The sequence below is a fragment of the Fukomys damarensis genome, unplaced genomic scaffold (assembly GCF_012274545.1).
Source record: "Fukomys damarensis isolate Sample0158 unplaced genomic scaffold, DMR_v1.0_HiC HiC_scaffold_11, whole genome shotgun sequence".
NCBI lineage: Eukaryota > Metazoa > Chordata > Mammalia > Rodentia > Bathyergidae > Fukomys > Fukomys damarensis.
This window is the reverse complement of record NW_022900923.1, coordinates 26,011,299-26,027,428: the sequence shown is the minus strand read 5'-3', so window position 1 is coordinate 26,027,428 and position 16,130 is coordinate 26,011,299. Positions and strand designations below refer to the sequence as shown.

General features: G+C 48.3%; 1 protein-coding gene across 2 annotated transcripts in view; it reads left to right on the top strand.

Moving 5' to 3' along the window:
• Positions 1 to 16,130, top strand: part of Ncf2 (neutrophil cytosolic factor 2) — a 30,820-nt gene that overhangs the window by 7,372 nt on the left and 7,318 nt on the right. For both annotated transcript variants that reach the window (XM_010640558.2, XM_010640557.3), the window contains exons 4-11: positions 3,901 to 4,009; positions 7,339 to 7,473; positions 8,727 to 8,834; positions 9,932 to 9,991; positions 11,467 to 11,510; positions 13,645 to 13,786; positions 14,007 to 14,075; positions 15,083 to 15,158. In XM_010640558.2, the coding sequence (XP_010638860.1) occupies positions 3,901 to 4,009; positions 7,339 to 7,473; positions 8,727 to 8,834; positions 9,932 to 9,991; positions 11,467 to 11,510; positions 13,645 to 13,786; positions 14,007 to 14,075; positions 15,083 to 15,158 (743 nt within the window). The remainder of the gene's footprint in view (positions 1 to 3,900; positions 4,010 to 7,338; positions 7,474 to 8,726; positions 8,835 to 9,931; positions 9,992 to 11,466; positions 11,511 to 13,644; positions 13,787 to 14,006; positions 14,076 to 15,082; positions 15,159 to 16,130) is intronic.

Sequence of the window (16,130 nt, the reverse complement as noted above, 5' to 3'; positions counted from 1 at the left end):
AAAAAAAAAAAAAAAAAAAAAAAAAAAAGCTAACATTCTCTTCTCAACCCTTTTCTCTTGTATGACTGTCGCGGGGGTTGTGAAATGGCAAACTGTGGGGGCTGTCTCCCCAGAAGTGACACACAGGCACATACACCCTTTCATGTAGTCTCAGGGGGTATGGATATGGAAGTCCACATGTCAACCTTGAGGACCTGTTTGGGGCAAGGGCACCCTCTCCTAAAGCAGCAATCTCTATTTATAACCACCTAGCTCCTAAATCTGTGCCTAGGATCAACACAGAATGTCCCTTGCTCAAAACCCGGTCAGGATGACATCGTAAATATATTCGTATCTTTTCATCCCCACTGGTGCTCTCTTGGTTCAAACCCTCATTTTTCACAGGACCACGGCAATCACTTCCAAATTGATTTCCCAGTCACCAGTCTTGTACTCCTACCACACTCAAGTTTGGGGATGAAGAGCGCACAGTCCCTCTCTTGTGCCTCCTTTTATAATATCAATTTAGTCTGTGACACATTTTTTTCTTTTTTGGAGTTGTCTCTTTCGCTACCACCCTGAAAGAGACTTAGGAAAAGAAATCTACACGCGCATGCTGATATCTCGGTAGTTAGCACTTCCTCGATACATGCTTGTTGAATTAATTCAGTGGAAGTGAGCCCATCTCTGCCTGGAGGAACTTATAGATTAGAAGGGGGAAACAAGTCACCAAGACCAGAAACTATGATGCAAGGCAGAAGTGGGCATGTGCTGCAAGTGCTGTTTTTCAATGAGTGCACCGGGGCCTGTGGAGCTGACTTCCCACTGTGTGGCCTAGGAATGCCCTCCAGGTGTAGCGGGACTTGAGTCGGGTGATAATGTTATGGATAATGCTTCTCTGTTTCCCCTCCTCCCCTGTGTGGTTCTTCTGTCATTATAAAGTTCCAACAGAACAGTCATAGCATATTTCCCAGGAGGCAGGTGGCATCTCAGGGATCACCTGGCCAGGCTGCCTTACCTCTCTGTCCCCAGCCTTGTCATCAGAAAGGGGAGGGGGGCTTTAAGCGATCTTTAGGAACTTTTGCCTCATGAAATCAGGACTCTTAGGATGGTGAAAATAAAACAGTGGTGAGACCCTGTAGACCGAGCTGGCCTAGGAGACAAACCAGGGAGGACTGGACCTGAGCCTCTGACACAGCAGCTCCCAAAGGTGTTGGGCACTGGGGCTTCCCACTTGCTGATCAGCTCCCTGAAGACAGGCAAATGAGCTGTGGGATTCCAGGCTGCATGGGGCACTGGTAGCAGAGAAACAAGCAGGGACTTCAGGGGTTACTACGAAACCTCTACAAGGCCTATTACAAAAATGATGATCAGGAACCCTCTTGAGCTGGCAGCTGTGAAAAGTCACGACCAGGTTTATGCTTCTGTGGGGCCCCTGCCTAAGAAAACATGGTCAGCATAGCCAGGGTGCCGCACAGAATGTCACTGGGCCTGGGCCTGCAGATAACCAGGGACAAGCAGGGCTGCCTGGCTGGCTTCTGTTGAAGTGAAGTCTTCCGATGGCACAGAAGAGAACTGTGAAGAAGGGCTACGAGGACCACAGTCTGTGCCTCCATGCCCGGCAGGGCTGAAAGCTGCTTTGCACTTTGCACGTTGACCTTGCTCAGACTTGTGCTGTGTGAAAAGTGACCCCTCTCCCACTGCACCCTATGGGTACACCTCAGGTCCAACACTTGGAGCACTCAGTAGAGGCCCGTGGATGTGCTCAAACAATGTTCATAAACGGACACTTCGCTGGACACCCCACTGCTTTTTATCATACAAACCCTGCATACTTTCCGCATTCCTTCTCCCTGCCATGGGGCCCGGGTCTCTCCGACATCTTGGTGGGCTAGAGGATTATAAAGACGGTTTTGCCGGCTTTGTGCAATGCCAGGTAGACTCAGATGGGTCTCTTGGTAGCCGAAATCCATCTGCTGAGCCAACTTAGCGGGCAAGAGGTACATTCCCACGTGGGTTAAAGCCAAACGCACTTTGAGCATGCCCTCTGGGACTTTGTGCCGCTTTCCAGTCAGGCTCTGGGAGGAAATCAGAGGGGAGGAAGCAGACACTTCAGCTCCCACCTGCTGCTCCTTCTTGGCTCAGCGAAACCATCCAACTACCCAGGCTTTTCGTGTAGAAACCCGTGACGCCTTCCTCCTACTCCTCAGGATGACCTGAAAGATGTACGACAATGACTCGAATCACCCGTGCCTTCTTAAAGCAAGGCCTGCTTCTGATCCTTTTCCAGCTGTCCCTGTTAAGAGCAGGGATACCAGTGAAGGCCATGTTCCCATTTAAACCCAGGCTCCCCTCTCTCATCACTCCTGTAGCCAAGGCAGCAGCCTGCTTGTGAGTACCTCAGACCTAATGAGACGGCAAGTCCAGCTTCTCCCCCAAACTCCCGGGGTGCACTTCCCCTAGGATGCTCTCAGCCAACCGGCCCTCCTGGGCAGCTCTAAGCCTCTGTGAGTTGTCCAGGTAAGAGTTTCAGTTTCTACACGTGTATGTTTTCGACATCTCCTGATGATACCTGAATATGTGTGGTAAATCAAGCTTAAACAAGCGTGTGATGAATTAGTGCATGGGTTTAACTGGCAGAGTTGTAAAGCTGAAAAATAAAGGAATTACTGTGTACACTAGGCACTCCCTGAGCACCTGAATACATGATCTTATTTAAATCTCACAGCAGCCCTGTGAGGCATATACTATTTTTATCATTGTCTTATTCTAAAGATGACGAAACAGACTTTAAGGAACCAAAGTAACTTGCCCATACACAAGTGAAGTAACCAGATATAAATGGCAGAGCCAAGACTCAAGCCCAGTCAGTGTTGACTGCAGAAATTGGATCTAGGACCTCTTATTATGTGCTTGTGTAGAATATACTCCTTGTATACAATCTGATCCCACATTATTGACCAGGGCCTGAGGCCACAGTAATAACTTGCTGGAGCCTCCCACTTAGTGGCAGACCTGCTGGATGTGGTCCCTGGCCCCTGGCTCCTAACTTAGGTGCTTTCCTGCACAATACTTCCTCCTGAGGATCCCTGCCAACCTGTGTTCCAATTCCTGGCTTATCTCCAGGAGAAATCCTGGAGGGATCAGAGAACCTGGGGGCTTTTTGCCTAGTTGTCCAGATAAGAGCCACAACCAAGCAGCCAACTCTGTCCCTGCCAGGCCAGAGGCTGTGTAGAGTAATAGGTTCGATGGCTTCTATTTGCTGTTCCTCACTCCCTGCAGTCCAGCAATGGGTGCATTCCCAACACCGCAGCTGGGGGTCAGAGTTGGGCCACAGCCCTGGGTACCTCTTTTGGAAGTGTGAATCAAGGTCCTGCCTACACCCCAAGAACCCTGTTGATGTGGCCAATCCCTGTTCTCTACCAACATTCCAAGGACAGCAGTCCTAACACTTGCTGGGCCAGGCTGGTCTGAGCTTACAAGGAGCAGGAGGTAGGAGAATATGAGGAGACAGCAGTGCTCTGAATCAGCTCTGAGACTCTGTAGGGACACAAGGTGGGCAGCGGTGACTCTGCTCAGGGTCCTCAAAAGAGAAGGGAGGCTTTATTTGAAGGGGGCAAACTAGGTTGCCAGAAAAGTATGAGTTGTGTTCTGTCCACAGAGAAGAAAATCCCTGAGGGTATCTCAGACTGGAGGTCTGGAGGGACCAGGTTGTCACACACAGCCTCATGGGGCAGGTTCATACAGTGTCCATGGAATCCTTGGTTTTGGGGTTGGTGAAAAACTAGAACAGGCCATGAGGAATTGAAAAAGCTTTTTCTCCCAGTGAGATGGATGAGGAGGGGAGAAGCAGAGACACATTTATTTTTCATTTATTCCTCTATGTCTTGGACTGGTTTATTCTCTCCCTCTGTCTTGCAGATATGACTTAGCTATTAAAGACCTAAAAGAGGCCCTGACTCAGCTTCGAGGGAATCAGCTGATAGACTACAAGATCCTGGGGCTGCAATTCAAGCTGTTCGCTTGTGAGGTAAGAGACAGTGCTGGTCCGGGCAGGAACAGATTGTGGCTGGACAAGCAGTGGACAGTTAAGATGAACTGTGGTTTGCTGACACCTCCAGGTGCTTGTGAAAGTCACCTTGTCTCTTGTGCCTTGAGGTCAGATTTTCTCTTGAGAGAAGATTCATATGTGCTGGTAGTGTAATTCAGTGGTAAGTTGCTTGCCTAGGTTTCACCTCCAGCTCCACAAAAGAGAAAAAAGCAAGACTTGAATGACCGCAGGATCATCATAGAGTCATTAGTTGGTGTGAATCTTAACTGGCTCAAAGGGCCATGCAAAATGAGCTGGCTGAACTCTCCTGAGGGAGATGATGCCAATGTGCTTCCTGTCAAAGTGTTCGTAATAATTTGAATGTTTCACTTAGCAATTCAAGTTAGCAAGCTATTGGCTCAGCATCCTACTGACAAATCCAGAATCACAGGCTCATTCTCCGTGTAGCTCCTGCTGCAACCTTGCCATCCCCGGGTGGCAGATCATACTCTTTAATGTTAAATGTTCTCAGCCCAGTCCTTACTTGACATCTAAAGATAATTTGGCACAAATTTGGCTCCTCTTGTTCAAAGAACAGCTCGATGCACAAAGTTAGGTAAAAAGTTCCCATAGAAGGACTTCTCTGTATTACCAAAAAGGAGAGACATGACCAGCTTCACCTTAGCACGTTCATGGACTTTTCCCAAACAACGCTCCCTCCTCCTGCTCCCCCCGCCACCAGCAGCTTTAAAAAATTAGAATCCCTGCAAATGTCATGGATCTTTATTTAGAAGAATTGCTGGAAAAAAGTCCCTTTGCTTTAGTTTCTCAGACATAGGAAGTATTCCCAGGGTTGCTCAGGGCTAAAAATAGAGTCCACAGCTGCCCAGGGCCCCTGGGGACATGTGGTCCTGTCCCAACCCTAGAGCAGGCTTGCAACTTACTCCACTTCTCACAGTCTGGGCAGAGGAGGGTTTGCTTTAGGAATTGGCTGGCATTTGACCGGCTTCTAGAGGAGGGTTTCTCAACTGTGGCACCATTGAAATGTTGGACCCAACAATTTATTGTAGGCGCTGTCCTGAGTACTGTGGGATCTTTGGCAGCATCCCTGGCCTCTACCCACTAGATGCCAGTAGCACCCCGCCTCTGGTTGTGATGACCAACACTGCCTTCATTGAGAACCACTTACACAGATTTAAGGGCTGGGAGACCAAGTGGGTCTAGGAAAAAGATCACTCCCCAGTGGCATCAAAGCAGAACTTGAGGAGAGGAATGTTCTCCATGTAGCTGGGGTTGAACCAACCTGATGGACAAGAAATAGAGGCTGAGTGGGCTCCTTTGGAAATGAAGCTCCCTGTTTCAAGATCTAAGACCCTGTATGCCACGGGGGCCGCCAATCATTTCCCTACTTCTAATATTGTTCCTCTCTTCTCACCATGGTGAGAAACCACATCTCTTGTTGAGCAGTCGCAAGGTTTTTCCAGTTCTCAAATCATAAAATCTTGTTGTGGGGAAAAGCCTAGGAGAAGGTGACAGAGAACCAGTAGGAAGTTTGGAACCACCTTGAGTTCTTTTTGTGCACAGAGCTGAGATAGGCAGCCAAGCATGTACAGACACTCCTCTGCTATGGCTACAGGTTGTCTATATAAACTCATCTTAAATTAAAAATATCCTAAATTAGGCTGGGTGTGGTGGTGCATGCCTGTAATTCCAGCATTCAGGAGGATCTCTGTGAGTTTGAGGCCAGCCTCGGCTATGTAATGAAACCATGTCTCAAAAAAAAACAAAATTCTAAGTTGAAAATGTATTTAATACACCTGACTGAACATCATAGCTAGCACCACGGTATGGCTGTAGAGCCCAGCTGTCTTCCCTCATGATCACATGGCTGAAAGGGAGCCATGGCTCAATGCCACTGCCCATGCTGCCAGAGAACATCATAGGGCACATTGCTAGCCTGGGAAAAGGTCAAAGCTAAAAATTTGAAGTACCGTTTTTGTAGAGTGCATATTCACTTTTGCACCATTGTAGAGTCAAAAAATCCTAAATAGAGCTGGGTATAATGGTGCATGACTGTAGTTCCAGTCACTTGGGAGACTGAGACGGGAGGATTGGAAGTTTGAGACAAGCCTGGGGCAGGTTAGTGAGACCCTGCTTCAAAATGAAAAGGGCTGGAGATGTAGCTTACTGGTAGACCACATTCAAGTATGTGCGAGGCTGACAGTTCAATCTCCCCACCCAGTCCTAAATCAAGCCATAAGTCATCTGTGTGCAGCAGGCATCAGTTCAGGGATGCTCAAAAATGGGCCTGGAAGGGAGTCTAGGTCGTCGCTTCTGGGCTTGGTCTTGGCCCCCATCATCTTGCGCCAGCCATTAGCTCCATGGAAAGACCAATTCTGCCCCCCATCCGTCACTGGCAAGTTAGTGTCTCTTGGCAGGAGGCCTCAGCTCTTCCCACACCAGCTCCTCCCTGGGGCTGCCTGAGTCTTGGCATGCCATGGCCTCCAGTTTCCCACACAGCAAACAACCAAGAGAAGGTAAGAAGGAGCGTCAAGCCTTTTATAGCCTGTTCTTAAAAGTCACACCCCTTCATCTCCGTAAAATCCTCATCTTTTCTACTTTTTTCAGTCAAGCAGGTGTTTAAAAATCTTGCTAATACATCTAAAATATTATTTGATTCTATGTGTAAGTTGTGAAGCATGGTAATAAAACGAATACTCATAGCCCATACCCCAGTTAAAGACCTGCAAAATATGAAAATGACTGAAGTTTCCATTCCTGCCTACCCCAGGTAAAGTCCTCTGTGGGCTCTGTGCTCTACTGAATTTTGTCTGTGCAGCTTCCTCACTCACGTTGCTATGTTACAGTCTGCTCAGCTCAGGTGACCCAAGCCAGGTGCTGTGGGTGCCCCTGCAGGACAATGCATCTGGAACCCTCTCCCCACCCTGCACCTTTCCAAAGGTTTGGCCCAGCCTCAGGGGCAGGAGCTGGACTGGGAGGACACCCTAATTTTAGTCTCAATTCTGCCTCTTGACGGGGACTTGGACAAGTCATTCTTCTCCACACTAAAACAACACAGAAGTTGTTTCTTCTGACCTATTCAGTCGTTGAAAGAACACGCATGATGTTGCCTTTACACCTTCTCACCACTTTTGTGCTTGACATGACTCAGTAGCAAGATGAATCTTCTGATATTTAACATAGTCTCAGGCGAGCTGGGGAAGGCCAGATGTCACCAGGCCACGTTTCCCGTGTGTACGTGTAAGCCCCTCCCTGGTACTTTGATTCGAGTGGCCTCGAGTTCTATGCTGTGGCCTCTGCCTTTGCAGGTGTTGTATAACATCGCTTTCATGTATGCCAAGAAGGAGGAATGGAAGAAGGCTGAAGAACAGCTGGCTTTGGCAAGCAGCATGAAGTCTGAGCCCAGGCATTCCAAGATTGACAAGGCCATGGAAAGTGTGTGGGTGAGTGTGGTGGTGACGCTGTGGTGACAGGACTTCCTTGGGTGCTTACTGGTTTCAGAGGACACCACAGACGGAGCTTCTCCTTTTGGAGAGTGCTGGGAAACCTTGTTCTTTCAGCATCACCCATTTACCACCAGTGCCAAGCAGCCAAGCCCAAAAGCTTGTACACCTCTTGTACTAGGGCTCCACGGAAGCCCGGCTCCCATGGGAGACAGGATGTTAGGTACTGAGCGGTGCTGTGCAGCCCCCAAGCACTGTGAGGACAGAGGCTGTGTTTGTTCATCTCTGTCCTAAAGCTGAGCATGGTGCCAGGCACGTAGGACCTCTCAGCAACAATGTATTGATTATATGGATAAATGGTGAAAATTACCAAGGATTTGAGTGCACTGGAGAATGAAACTAGTTTTCAATAAGAGTTTTAGATGCTGGGCGTGGTGGCGCACAGCTGTAATCCCAGCACTCGGGAGGCTGAGGCAGGAGGATCGCTGTGAGTTCGAGACCAGCCTGGGCTACACGGTGAGTTCCAGGTCAGTCTCAACTATATAGTGAGACCCTGTCTCAAAAAACCAAAACCAAAACCAAACAAAACAAAAAGCAAACAACAACAAAAGAACAAAAAAACCAAAACAAAAGAGTTTTGGGGGGGGGATTTAGCTCATTGGTTCCAGCACCTGCCTTGCAAGCCCATGGACCTGAGCTCAAAGCACCAGGGAGGAGAGGGCTCGGGTCAGTTTTTATATGGCTGTCCATATCAGCAATGCCAGTCCCAGGAGAGCACTATCATGACTGTTGCCTGGGTCCTGGATGCCTTACGGATGATACTATACTGGGACACTACAAAGACAGGGAGGGGGGCTGTCCCCTAGGAAAAGAGGCCGTTGGGCAAATACCACTGGCAGATGTCTATGTGGCCTTGCAACACAGGGTGGTATGGAAACCAACTGTTTCCACTTTACAGTCGAGAATAATAACAAGCCCCATCCTAAGCAATTTGGAAAAAGTGCTTTCTTGAGGTCATTCCAATGAATCCTATGTCATTTGATGAGGAAAGCTGAACAAGTACCATCACCTCTGTTTCCAGATTAGGAACTACAATCGCCAGCAGTGTGAAGATGCGTATTCAGTAGTGCTGGTGCAGTACGAACGGCGCCCGTGTTGTTCCCACGGTGATGAAATCAAGAGATGACACAATTCTCAGAGCGAGCTGTCAGTGTTAAGCAGCATGTGACCGTCCCTTGCTTTCTGTGTTACAGAAGCAGAAGCTGTATGAGCCGGTGGTGATCCCAGTGGGGAGGCTGTTTCGACCAAATGAGAGACAAGTGGCCCAGCTGGCCAGGAAGGATTACCTAGGCAAGGCCACGGTAGGTGGGAGTTCTCAGGCACCCGAGGCGCCTCTGCCCGGGCCACGTGGGACCAGGGGGTAGGGATGCTTGAGAAGAGTTGTCTTCACCGTGGCTCAGCGACAGCATCTGGCTAAAGGACAGGCAACTATTTCTGCAGTGTTTTCTCCAGGCTGCTTTCTTCTCCCTGCTGGCCTGAGGTTGCTCTCGGGATGCTGAGCCTTGGAGCTGAGCCAAGGGGAAGAAGGTTCTGCTGTGAGAGGAAAGCAGGTTATGGGAGAGAGCATGCTGGGCTCCAGGCTTCCTGTAGCTCATGTCTCATGGCTATGCATAGCCCCAAGACCAGACCCCTTCGCATACTGGACTTTGAATTCAGGCCTTAATCCTTGCAGACAGGGTCCGACTTGCGGCAGCAGTCCCAATTCAAAACTGCATTTGACTTTGACACATATTTAGGATAACAATGTCCACGTATCCATCAGTGGATGAATAGATAAACAAAACGTGATATATCCATATAATGGAGAATTTCTCAGCCAGAAAAGGAAGGAAACACTGATACGTACAGCGACAAGGACGGACCTTGAAAACTGTATGCTGTGTGTAAGAAGCCAGACACAAAAGGCCACATGCTGTACTTCCTTTTGTTATATAACATATCTGAACAGGTAAATCCACAGAAGCAGACAGCAAACTGGTGGTTTCCAGGCTTTGGGGAAAGAGAACTGTGGGTCAATTGCTTAATGGTACAGAATTTTCTTTCGGGATGATGAAAATGTTTTGAAACTGAACAGAGGTGGTGCGGGCACAGCATGGCGGGTGTACTGACTTGTTTACTTAGAAATGGTTAACCTGATGTTATACGAATTTCACTTTACTAAACAAATGTCTTTTTAAAGAGAGAAAGAGCGAGCTAGGTTACTGGAGGTGAGGTGAGAGCTAGTTTCTTGGATTGCTGAAACTTCCAGTATAGATGAGTAATCTAATCCTTAGCCGCCGTCCATCCACTCCGGTACTGGCACGAGTGAACATGGATCTGCAGTGTAAGAAAGGAGGAAATCTTAGAAGACAGGAAAACAGGGCCACAGAGCCCTCATTCCCTGCTGTCCTCTTTTCAGGTTGTGGCATCTGTGGTGGATCAAGACAGCTTCTCCGGGTTTGCCCCTCTGCAGCCGCAGGTGAGCGGTCTGCCCTGCTTCATGGACCAAGTCTCCAGAGATGTCGGGAAAACAGCTCCTGGGGAGAGCTGTACTGAGCTGCTCTTGCTAGGGCTCCTTGCCAGCCACTCTGTGCTGCTGGAGGAACTGCCTGCCCATTCAGCCCCCGTGTCCAGGGCCAGTCAGGAATTCAGCCATGTCAGCTAATCTTGGAATCTCATGATCTTTTGTCTTGTGAAGCCTTGATCATTCCCTCAGAAAACTGAAATGCCAGCTGTAGAGATCCCCTCTCCCAGTACTAAGGATTGAATTCAGGGGCACCTTTGCTTGGAGCTATGTCCCCAGCCCCACCTGCCCCCTTTTGAGACAGTGTCATGTAGGTCCCTCAATTGAGCAGGCTGGGCTAAAGCTTGTGATCCTCCTGCCTCAGGCTCCCGAGTGCTGGATTATAGCCTTGCCCCACCAAGGCCGGCTTGTGGAAGGCTTTTGAACAAGCCTGGAGCGCGAGGCCTTGGGCTTTCCTGGCCCCATTCATTTGCCTCTGTGCTGGGGGTTTTCTTGGCAATGCAGGCTGGGGGTCAGAGGGACTCATTTTTCAGCCCTAAATGGGCTTGGACAGATGGTCCCAGATGAGCAGAGTGGTAGTGAATCTAGAAACGAAGACCGAGCTTCCTTGTGTCTAGAGGAGGGTAACATATGAGCCCTATTGCAAAGGAGCAGCAGTGGGCAAGAGCATTGGCTGACCCAACAGAAGAAGGTGTCCTGAGCACAGACAGCTACCCCGCAGTTTGCACACTCCCTGAGCACTACCCAGGAGCACAGCACTGGTTGCCTCGCTGGTCAGGATGATCACTGCTGGACCAGAGTACGATCAATGCTGGGGCTGGGGGGTGGGGGGAGGGCCAACATCCAGACTCCTTCACCTGCTTCTTCATGATAAAGTTGAAGAAAGCCCAAGTGCTTTGGGTTTCAGTTCAGGTAAAGGACCACAAGAGGGGAAAGAAGCCCAGGTAAATGGACTGCAAGATATTCAATGTAGAAACAGGCAATCTACATCAGAAGAAGGTTCTCGCCTGGCCAGTGGGTCGTGCATTGATTTTAAAGACCTAGAGGTGTCATGTGATACAGCAGACATTAATTATAGCACGGAGCTTTTCGACACTGTCCTGAGAAAGGGGCAGAGCTCAAAGTCGGAAGCACTGCCTGAAATCACATTGCTCTGTGACAGCTAACCTTCTCCAGAAGCCAACTCTGGCTGCAGCTGAAGCACTGTGCTGCTGAGATCACTGCCTGGGGAGCTGGTGGGAGGTGTTATTTTCCAAGGTTTAGTCAGCATGCACTGTGCCTTCTTCTTAGGCAGTGTTCCTATCAGCCAGAAATGCAGCCTTGGATTTTCTGGACTGGAAAAATGCTCACATTACCATTAACAGTCTGTTCTCTCTCCCACTTCTTCCCCCATTGTCCTCCCTTCTTCATTGCTCCTGAATGTCCCATAGGCAGCCGAGCCTCCACCCAGACCCAAAACCCCAGAGATCTTCAGGTAAGTTAGATTTGAATTCACATGTAGCGCATCCAACTCTAAGCTGGAGCTGATGGCAGTTCTTAAGAGGATGAAGAGGAAGCTAAGTCAAGACTAAATCTGTGAACTTTTCTAGGAATGTGAGGCTCCTTCTGCAAGGTTGCGACAGAATGAGACAGTGGGGTGGGAGTCTTGGCTCTGGAGGAGCTGCCCTCGGGGCCTGGCTGCGGCCACATGGTGTCCCAGCGTTCGCACAGCAGTGCGTACCGCAACCTATGTGGTGAGGGCTTGGTGAAGTGCAGCAGTTTTCCTGGGGTAAGGTCCAAGGTCAGAGGTTGGCTTTGTGCTGGCATCAGGGCCCCTCAAAAGAGGGGGAGGCCAGAGCTGTCTGGACAGGAACTTACAGCGGTGTCCCCTTTCCTGTGGTGTTTCCCACTCTGTCGGCACACGCTTTCTGAAGCAGTAAGAGGAAGGACTCAAGAAAAGGAAGTGAATTCTTCTGTAAGATGAAAAGCAGAATAGGGCCGGGGATTTGGCTCAGCGGTTCGGTGGCCTGCCTTGCAAGCGCAAGGACCCGACTTCGATTCCTGGTACCAAAAAAAAAAAAGAAAAGAAAAGCAGAATGACATAACCCACAATTTTCTTAAGAATTCCCTTAGCTCCTATACCAATAAAAGAGGTTAGAGAAAGTGAAAGGTAACCACAGAAGTAAGGGGGCTAGGTGAGCTCACTTCTACACTCTCTGGGGCTGGAGGAGTCTATATTCCTTACATACACGGAAGGATGTCTGGAGACAAAAGAAAGGGAGGAGCATAGCCTGAACAGAAGGAGCCTGACAACCACACAGCCTCACGCACACATCCCTCCATGGCAGAAGCAGCGGCCCAGGAGTGCGGAGGAGTGAAGTGAGTCTTGAGTCAGTAAGGGGAGCGACTGCCCAGCACACGGCGAGGCTGCCGGGGAGCCCTCTGGACACAGCCCTCACGCTGTTCACAGCTCACGTCTTGCTCTTCTTCTCCTTCCCTTCCCTGGCCCAAGATTGGCCTAAGTGACTTCTCCCACCCCTTCCCCATTCATCTTTCTCACTCAGCTTCTCCCTGTGCCTTTCCCCTCACCCTACTCTCCTGGCCCACCCATGTGTGAGACTGGGCTGAGTTCATCCTGCTAGGATCTTCCACCCTAGAATGGTGGAATACACCCTAGGGTCATAAGCTTCATTATCTTGTATTGTTTTGGTGTTTTGTTTTTTGTTTTTATCTTTACCCCACAGTATATAGAGTTGTTCCCCCTTTATTTTCAGTTTTGCTTTCTGAGGTTTCAGTTATCTGTAGTCTACCACAGTCCAAAAATACTAAATGGAAAATTGCAAAAATAAGGCATAAATTTTAAATTTTTCCATTTTGAGAAGCATGAAATCTCACACTTCCTGTTCCCTCCCACCAGGGACATGAATCTCATTTGTCCAGCACTCAAGGCTCTGCATGTTACCTGCCCATTAGGCATTTAGTAGCCATCTGTCTGTACCATGAAGATAGTCTGTTGTGGTATCAAAGTGCTTCTGTTCAAGTAATCCTTATTTAAACTCTCCAAAGTGTAAGAGTTTTGCTAAAGAGGAGCTGTAAAGAACTTGTATTAAGTGAAAAAGTGAAAGTTCTCAACTTAATAAGGAAAGGAAAAGAATCATATGCTGAGGTGGCCAAGACTTGGAGTAAGAAAGAATTTTCTACTCATGAAATTCTGAAAACAGAAGAAATTTATGCTGGTTTTGCTGTCATACTTCAGACTTTAAAGGTACAGCCGCAGTGTGTGGTAGTGTTTAGTTCAGATGGGAAAAACATTGTATTTGTGTATGGAGGTATAAGAAAAAATTGTGCATCAGAATGTTCAGTACTAGGCGTGGTTCCAGGCATCCCCTGGGGGTCTTGGACCCTAAGCCCCATGGAAAATGGGGGATGGTCTTCTGTTTTCATGGAGCATCCTTGCATGCAGTTTCTTGCCAGCCCCCTTTAGGAGGCCAAGCAGGTCACATGGGCAGTTAGTGTATACCTGGACTGAATCTAGAGCCAATTCTGTCTCATTACGCTTGTCCCACAACAGACAGAGGATATGGTCCAAACTAAGCAGTAGGCTGGATCTTCTGTCTCCACTTCTGCAGGGCTCTGGAAGGGGAGGCTCACCGAGTGCTCTTTGGGTTTGTTCCCGAGACACCAGAGGAGCTCCAGGTCATGCCCGGAAACATTGTCTTTGTCTTGAAGAAAGGCAATGATAACTGGGCCACAGTCATGTTCAACGGGCAGGTGGGTATTCAGAGGTTCAGTGAGGTCCTGAGGGTATGGGATTGTGGCAGGAAATGGCAGAGCTTTCTGTGAAGCAGTATTTGCTACCTTATTTACAGACCAATCAAGTTCTTTGGTCTGTCTTGGTCTCTCCCCTATGGCTCTGGGTTGGTCCAAGGTAGGGATAGTGATGAGCATAACTTTGCTTCCGCATTTCTGATTCTGTGATGTTGCACTGCAGAAGGGGCTCGTTCCCTGCAACTACCTTGAACCAGTTGAGCTACGGATTCATCCTCAGCAGCAGCCCCAGGTAACAGTGTCTGACTTGTTTCCTCCCACCTTTGGCAGATCTTTCTTTGAAGGGGAGAAAAGTAGCGTAGAAGAGGTTCTGTCACTGTCACTGAAGAAAGACTTGTTGGCCCTGGGCTAGTTGAGTTAGCACCACCTACCCAGAACTGAACCTGCGGACAAGGGAGAAGGCCCAGATGTGCTAAGTGGAGGATCCATGGGCCCCACCCAATTCTGACTCCTCCTGGTCAGGGTGGCTTGGGGGAATCAAAACCTAATCGTATTATGAGTTAGGTCTTCCAACATGTCCTCTTCAGTAGGAAGAACAGCCAGTGTATTGGTGTGAGGCCATTAAAAACAAGATCATAGTGTTGAATCAGAATGAGCCTTGCCAGCCACTGATTCTGAAGCTGTCACCACCTCCTCCAGCCCCCTCAAAAGAGCCTATCCTGCTGCCAAACCTGGAGAGTGCACTTTGTTGGATCTTAACAGCCTTATAAATGATCTGATGGCAGCAGAGCCTATATTCTCATTCTATGAGATCAGCACCTCCTCTTGCTTTGAAGTTTCTAGATGCCATGCAAATGAGAAGAGAAATTATTTCTTTCTCGGTGCCCTCTCCAGTTGAGACAAGAGTGTAGTGTCGTCTTACCCTCACTCCAGTGTATTTCCAAGGGATGATAAGGTGGCAAGGGCCTAGTAGGTAATTGTTAAGAACTTTATTTCTGTTGTGACTTTTGTTTTCATCAGGCCAAATTTCCTCTTATTTATTTATTTATTTATTTATTTATTTATATTTTAGTGCCAGGGATGGAACTTGGACCTTGCACTTGTGAGTCAGGTGGCGGAACCACTGAGCTCAATCCTCAGCCCCACCCTCCCCTTTTAAATCAACATTTTTCTTAGCTTTCCTCAAATGTTATGACCACCCTAACTTTTTGAAAGTTATTTGCACCTGGCTCCTTTCTGTGGGAGAACTGCCCTGAGAACTTTGTCTAACTGAAGATTCTCTCTTCCTGTCACTTCTAGGAGGACATGTCCCTGGAATCTGATATCCCACCTCCTCCCAATTCCAATGCCCCGGGGAGACCCCAGCTGTCACCAGGTTAGTGGCCCTGGAGCAACATCTGGAGGAGACTTGGTTGTAGGAGTACTCCAGGCTGCTTTCCAACTGACAGTGGCTCTCCCAGTTTCCAAGAAATTGTGGTTTCTTCTCCCGACATGCCCTTCACTTCACTACCACACAACCCAAGCCCCCGTTTCTATACACCTACCCATCTCAAACATGAAGTCAAAGTCCTTTCTTCCTGCCTGCTCCAAAACACTCATGGGGCCTGGTTGAACAGGGGTCTGGAGACAGTGAGTATTACCTCTCAAATAGTCACCATAACCCTTATTTGTTAAGTACTAAAACCATGCTTCAGAAGAGAGGTGGTAGTACTTGAACGCTTTCACCCCAGAGGGGCATGGAATGGTTCTTTCCAAATGTCTGAGGACTGTATCTGGAAAAGAAACCATGCAGAGCCCTGGGAGGGTGTAGTGTGGGCAAGAACCGATGGGAGATGTGAAAGGGAGACTTTCTCTCTGTAAGGAAGAGGACTATCTGGAGAGGGCCATCTGGGAAGTAATGTGATTTCAGTCACTAGTGCAATGTAAGTAGATTCTGCTAGAGATGTATACCTGACCCGATCATCAGAAACACTCGGCATGCCCCTCCCTGCATTTTTATTTTGAAAAATTTCAAACCTATAGAAAACTTGAAAATAGTATACAACAAACATCAGAATGCCTTTCACCCAAATTCACCAATTGTTTATATCTTGCACCATGTACATGTCCTGCTGCCCTTCGTGCAATTTTTTTTAACCTTGAGCCATTTGAGAGTTCAGTTGCAGACACAGACATGACACAATTCACTCTTGAGCATGCCTCTCCTAGTCTTTTGTGTAACCACAATACAGCCATTATGTCTAGGACATGTAACACTAATATTGTAAAATGTATATTCACCCCATTAGCTTTGTTGTTTTGTTTTCTGTCTAGGGGCTCATCAAAAGTCTTTTTTTTTTTTTTTTTT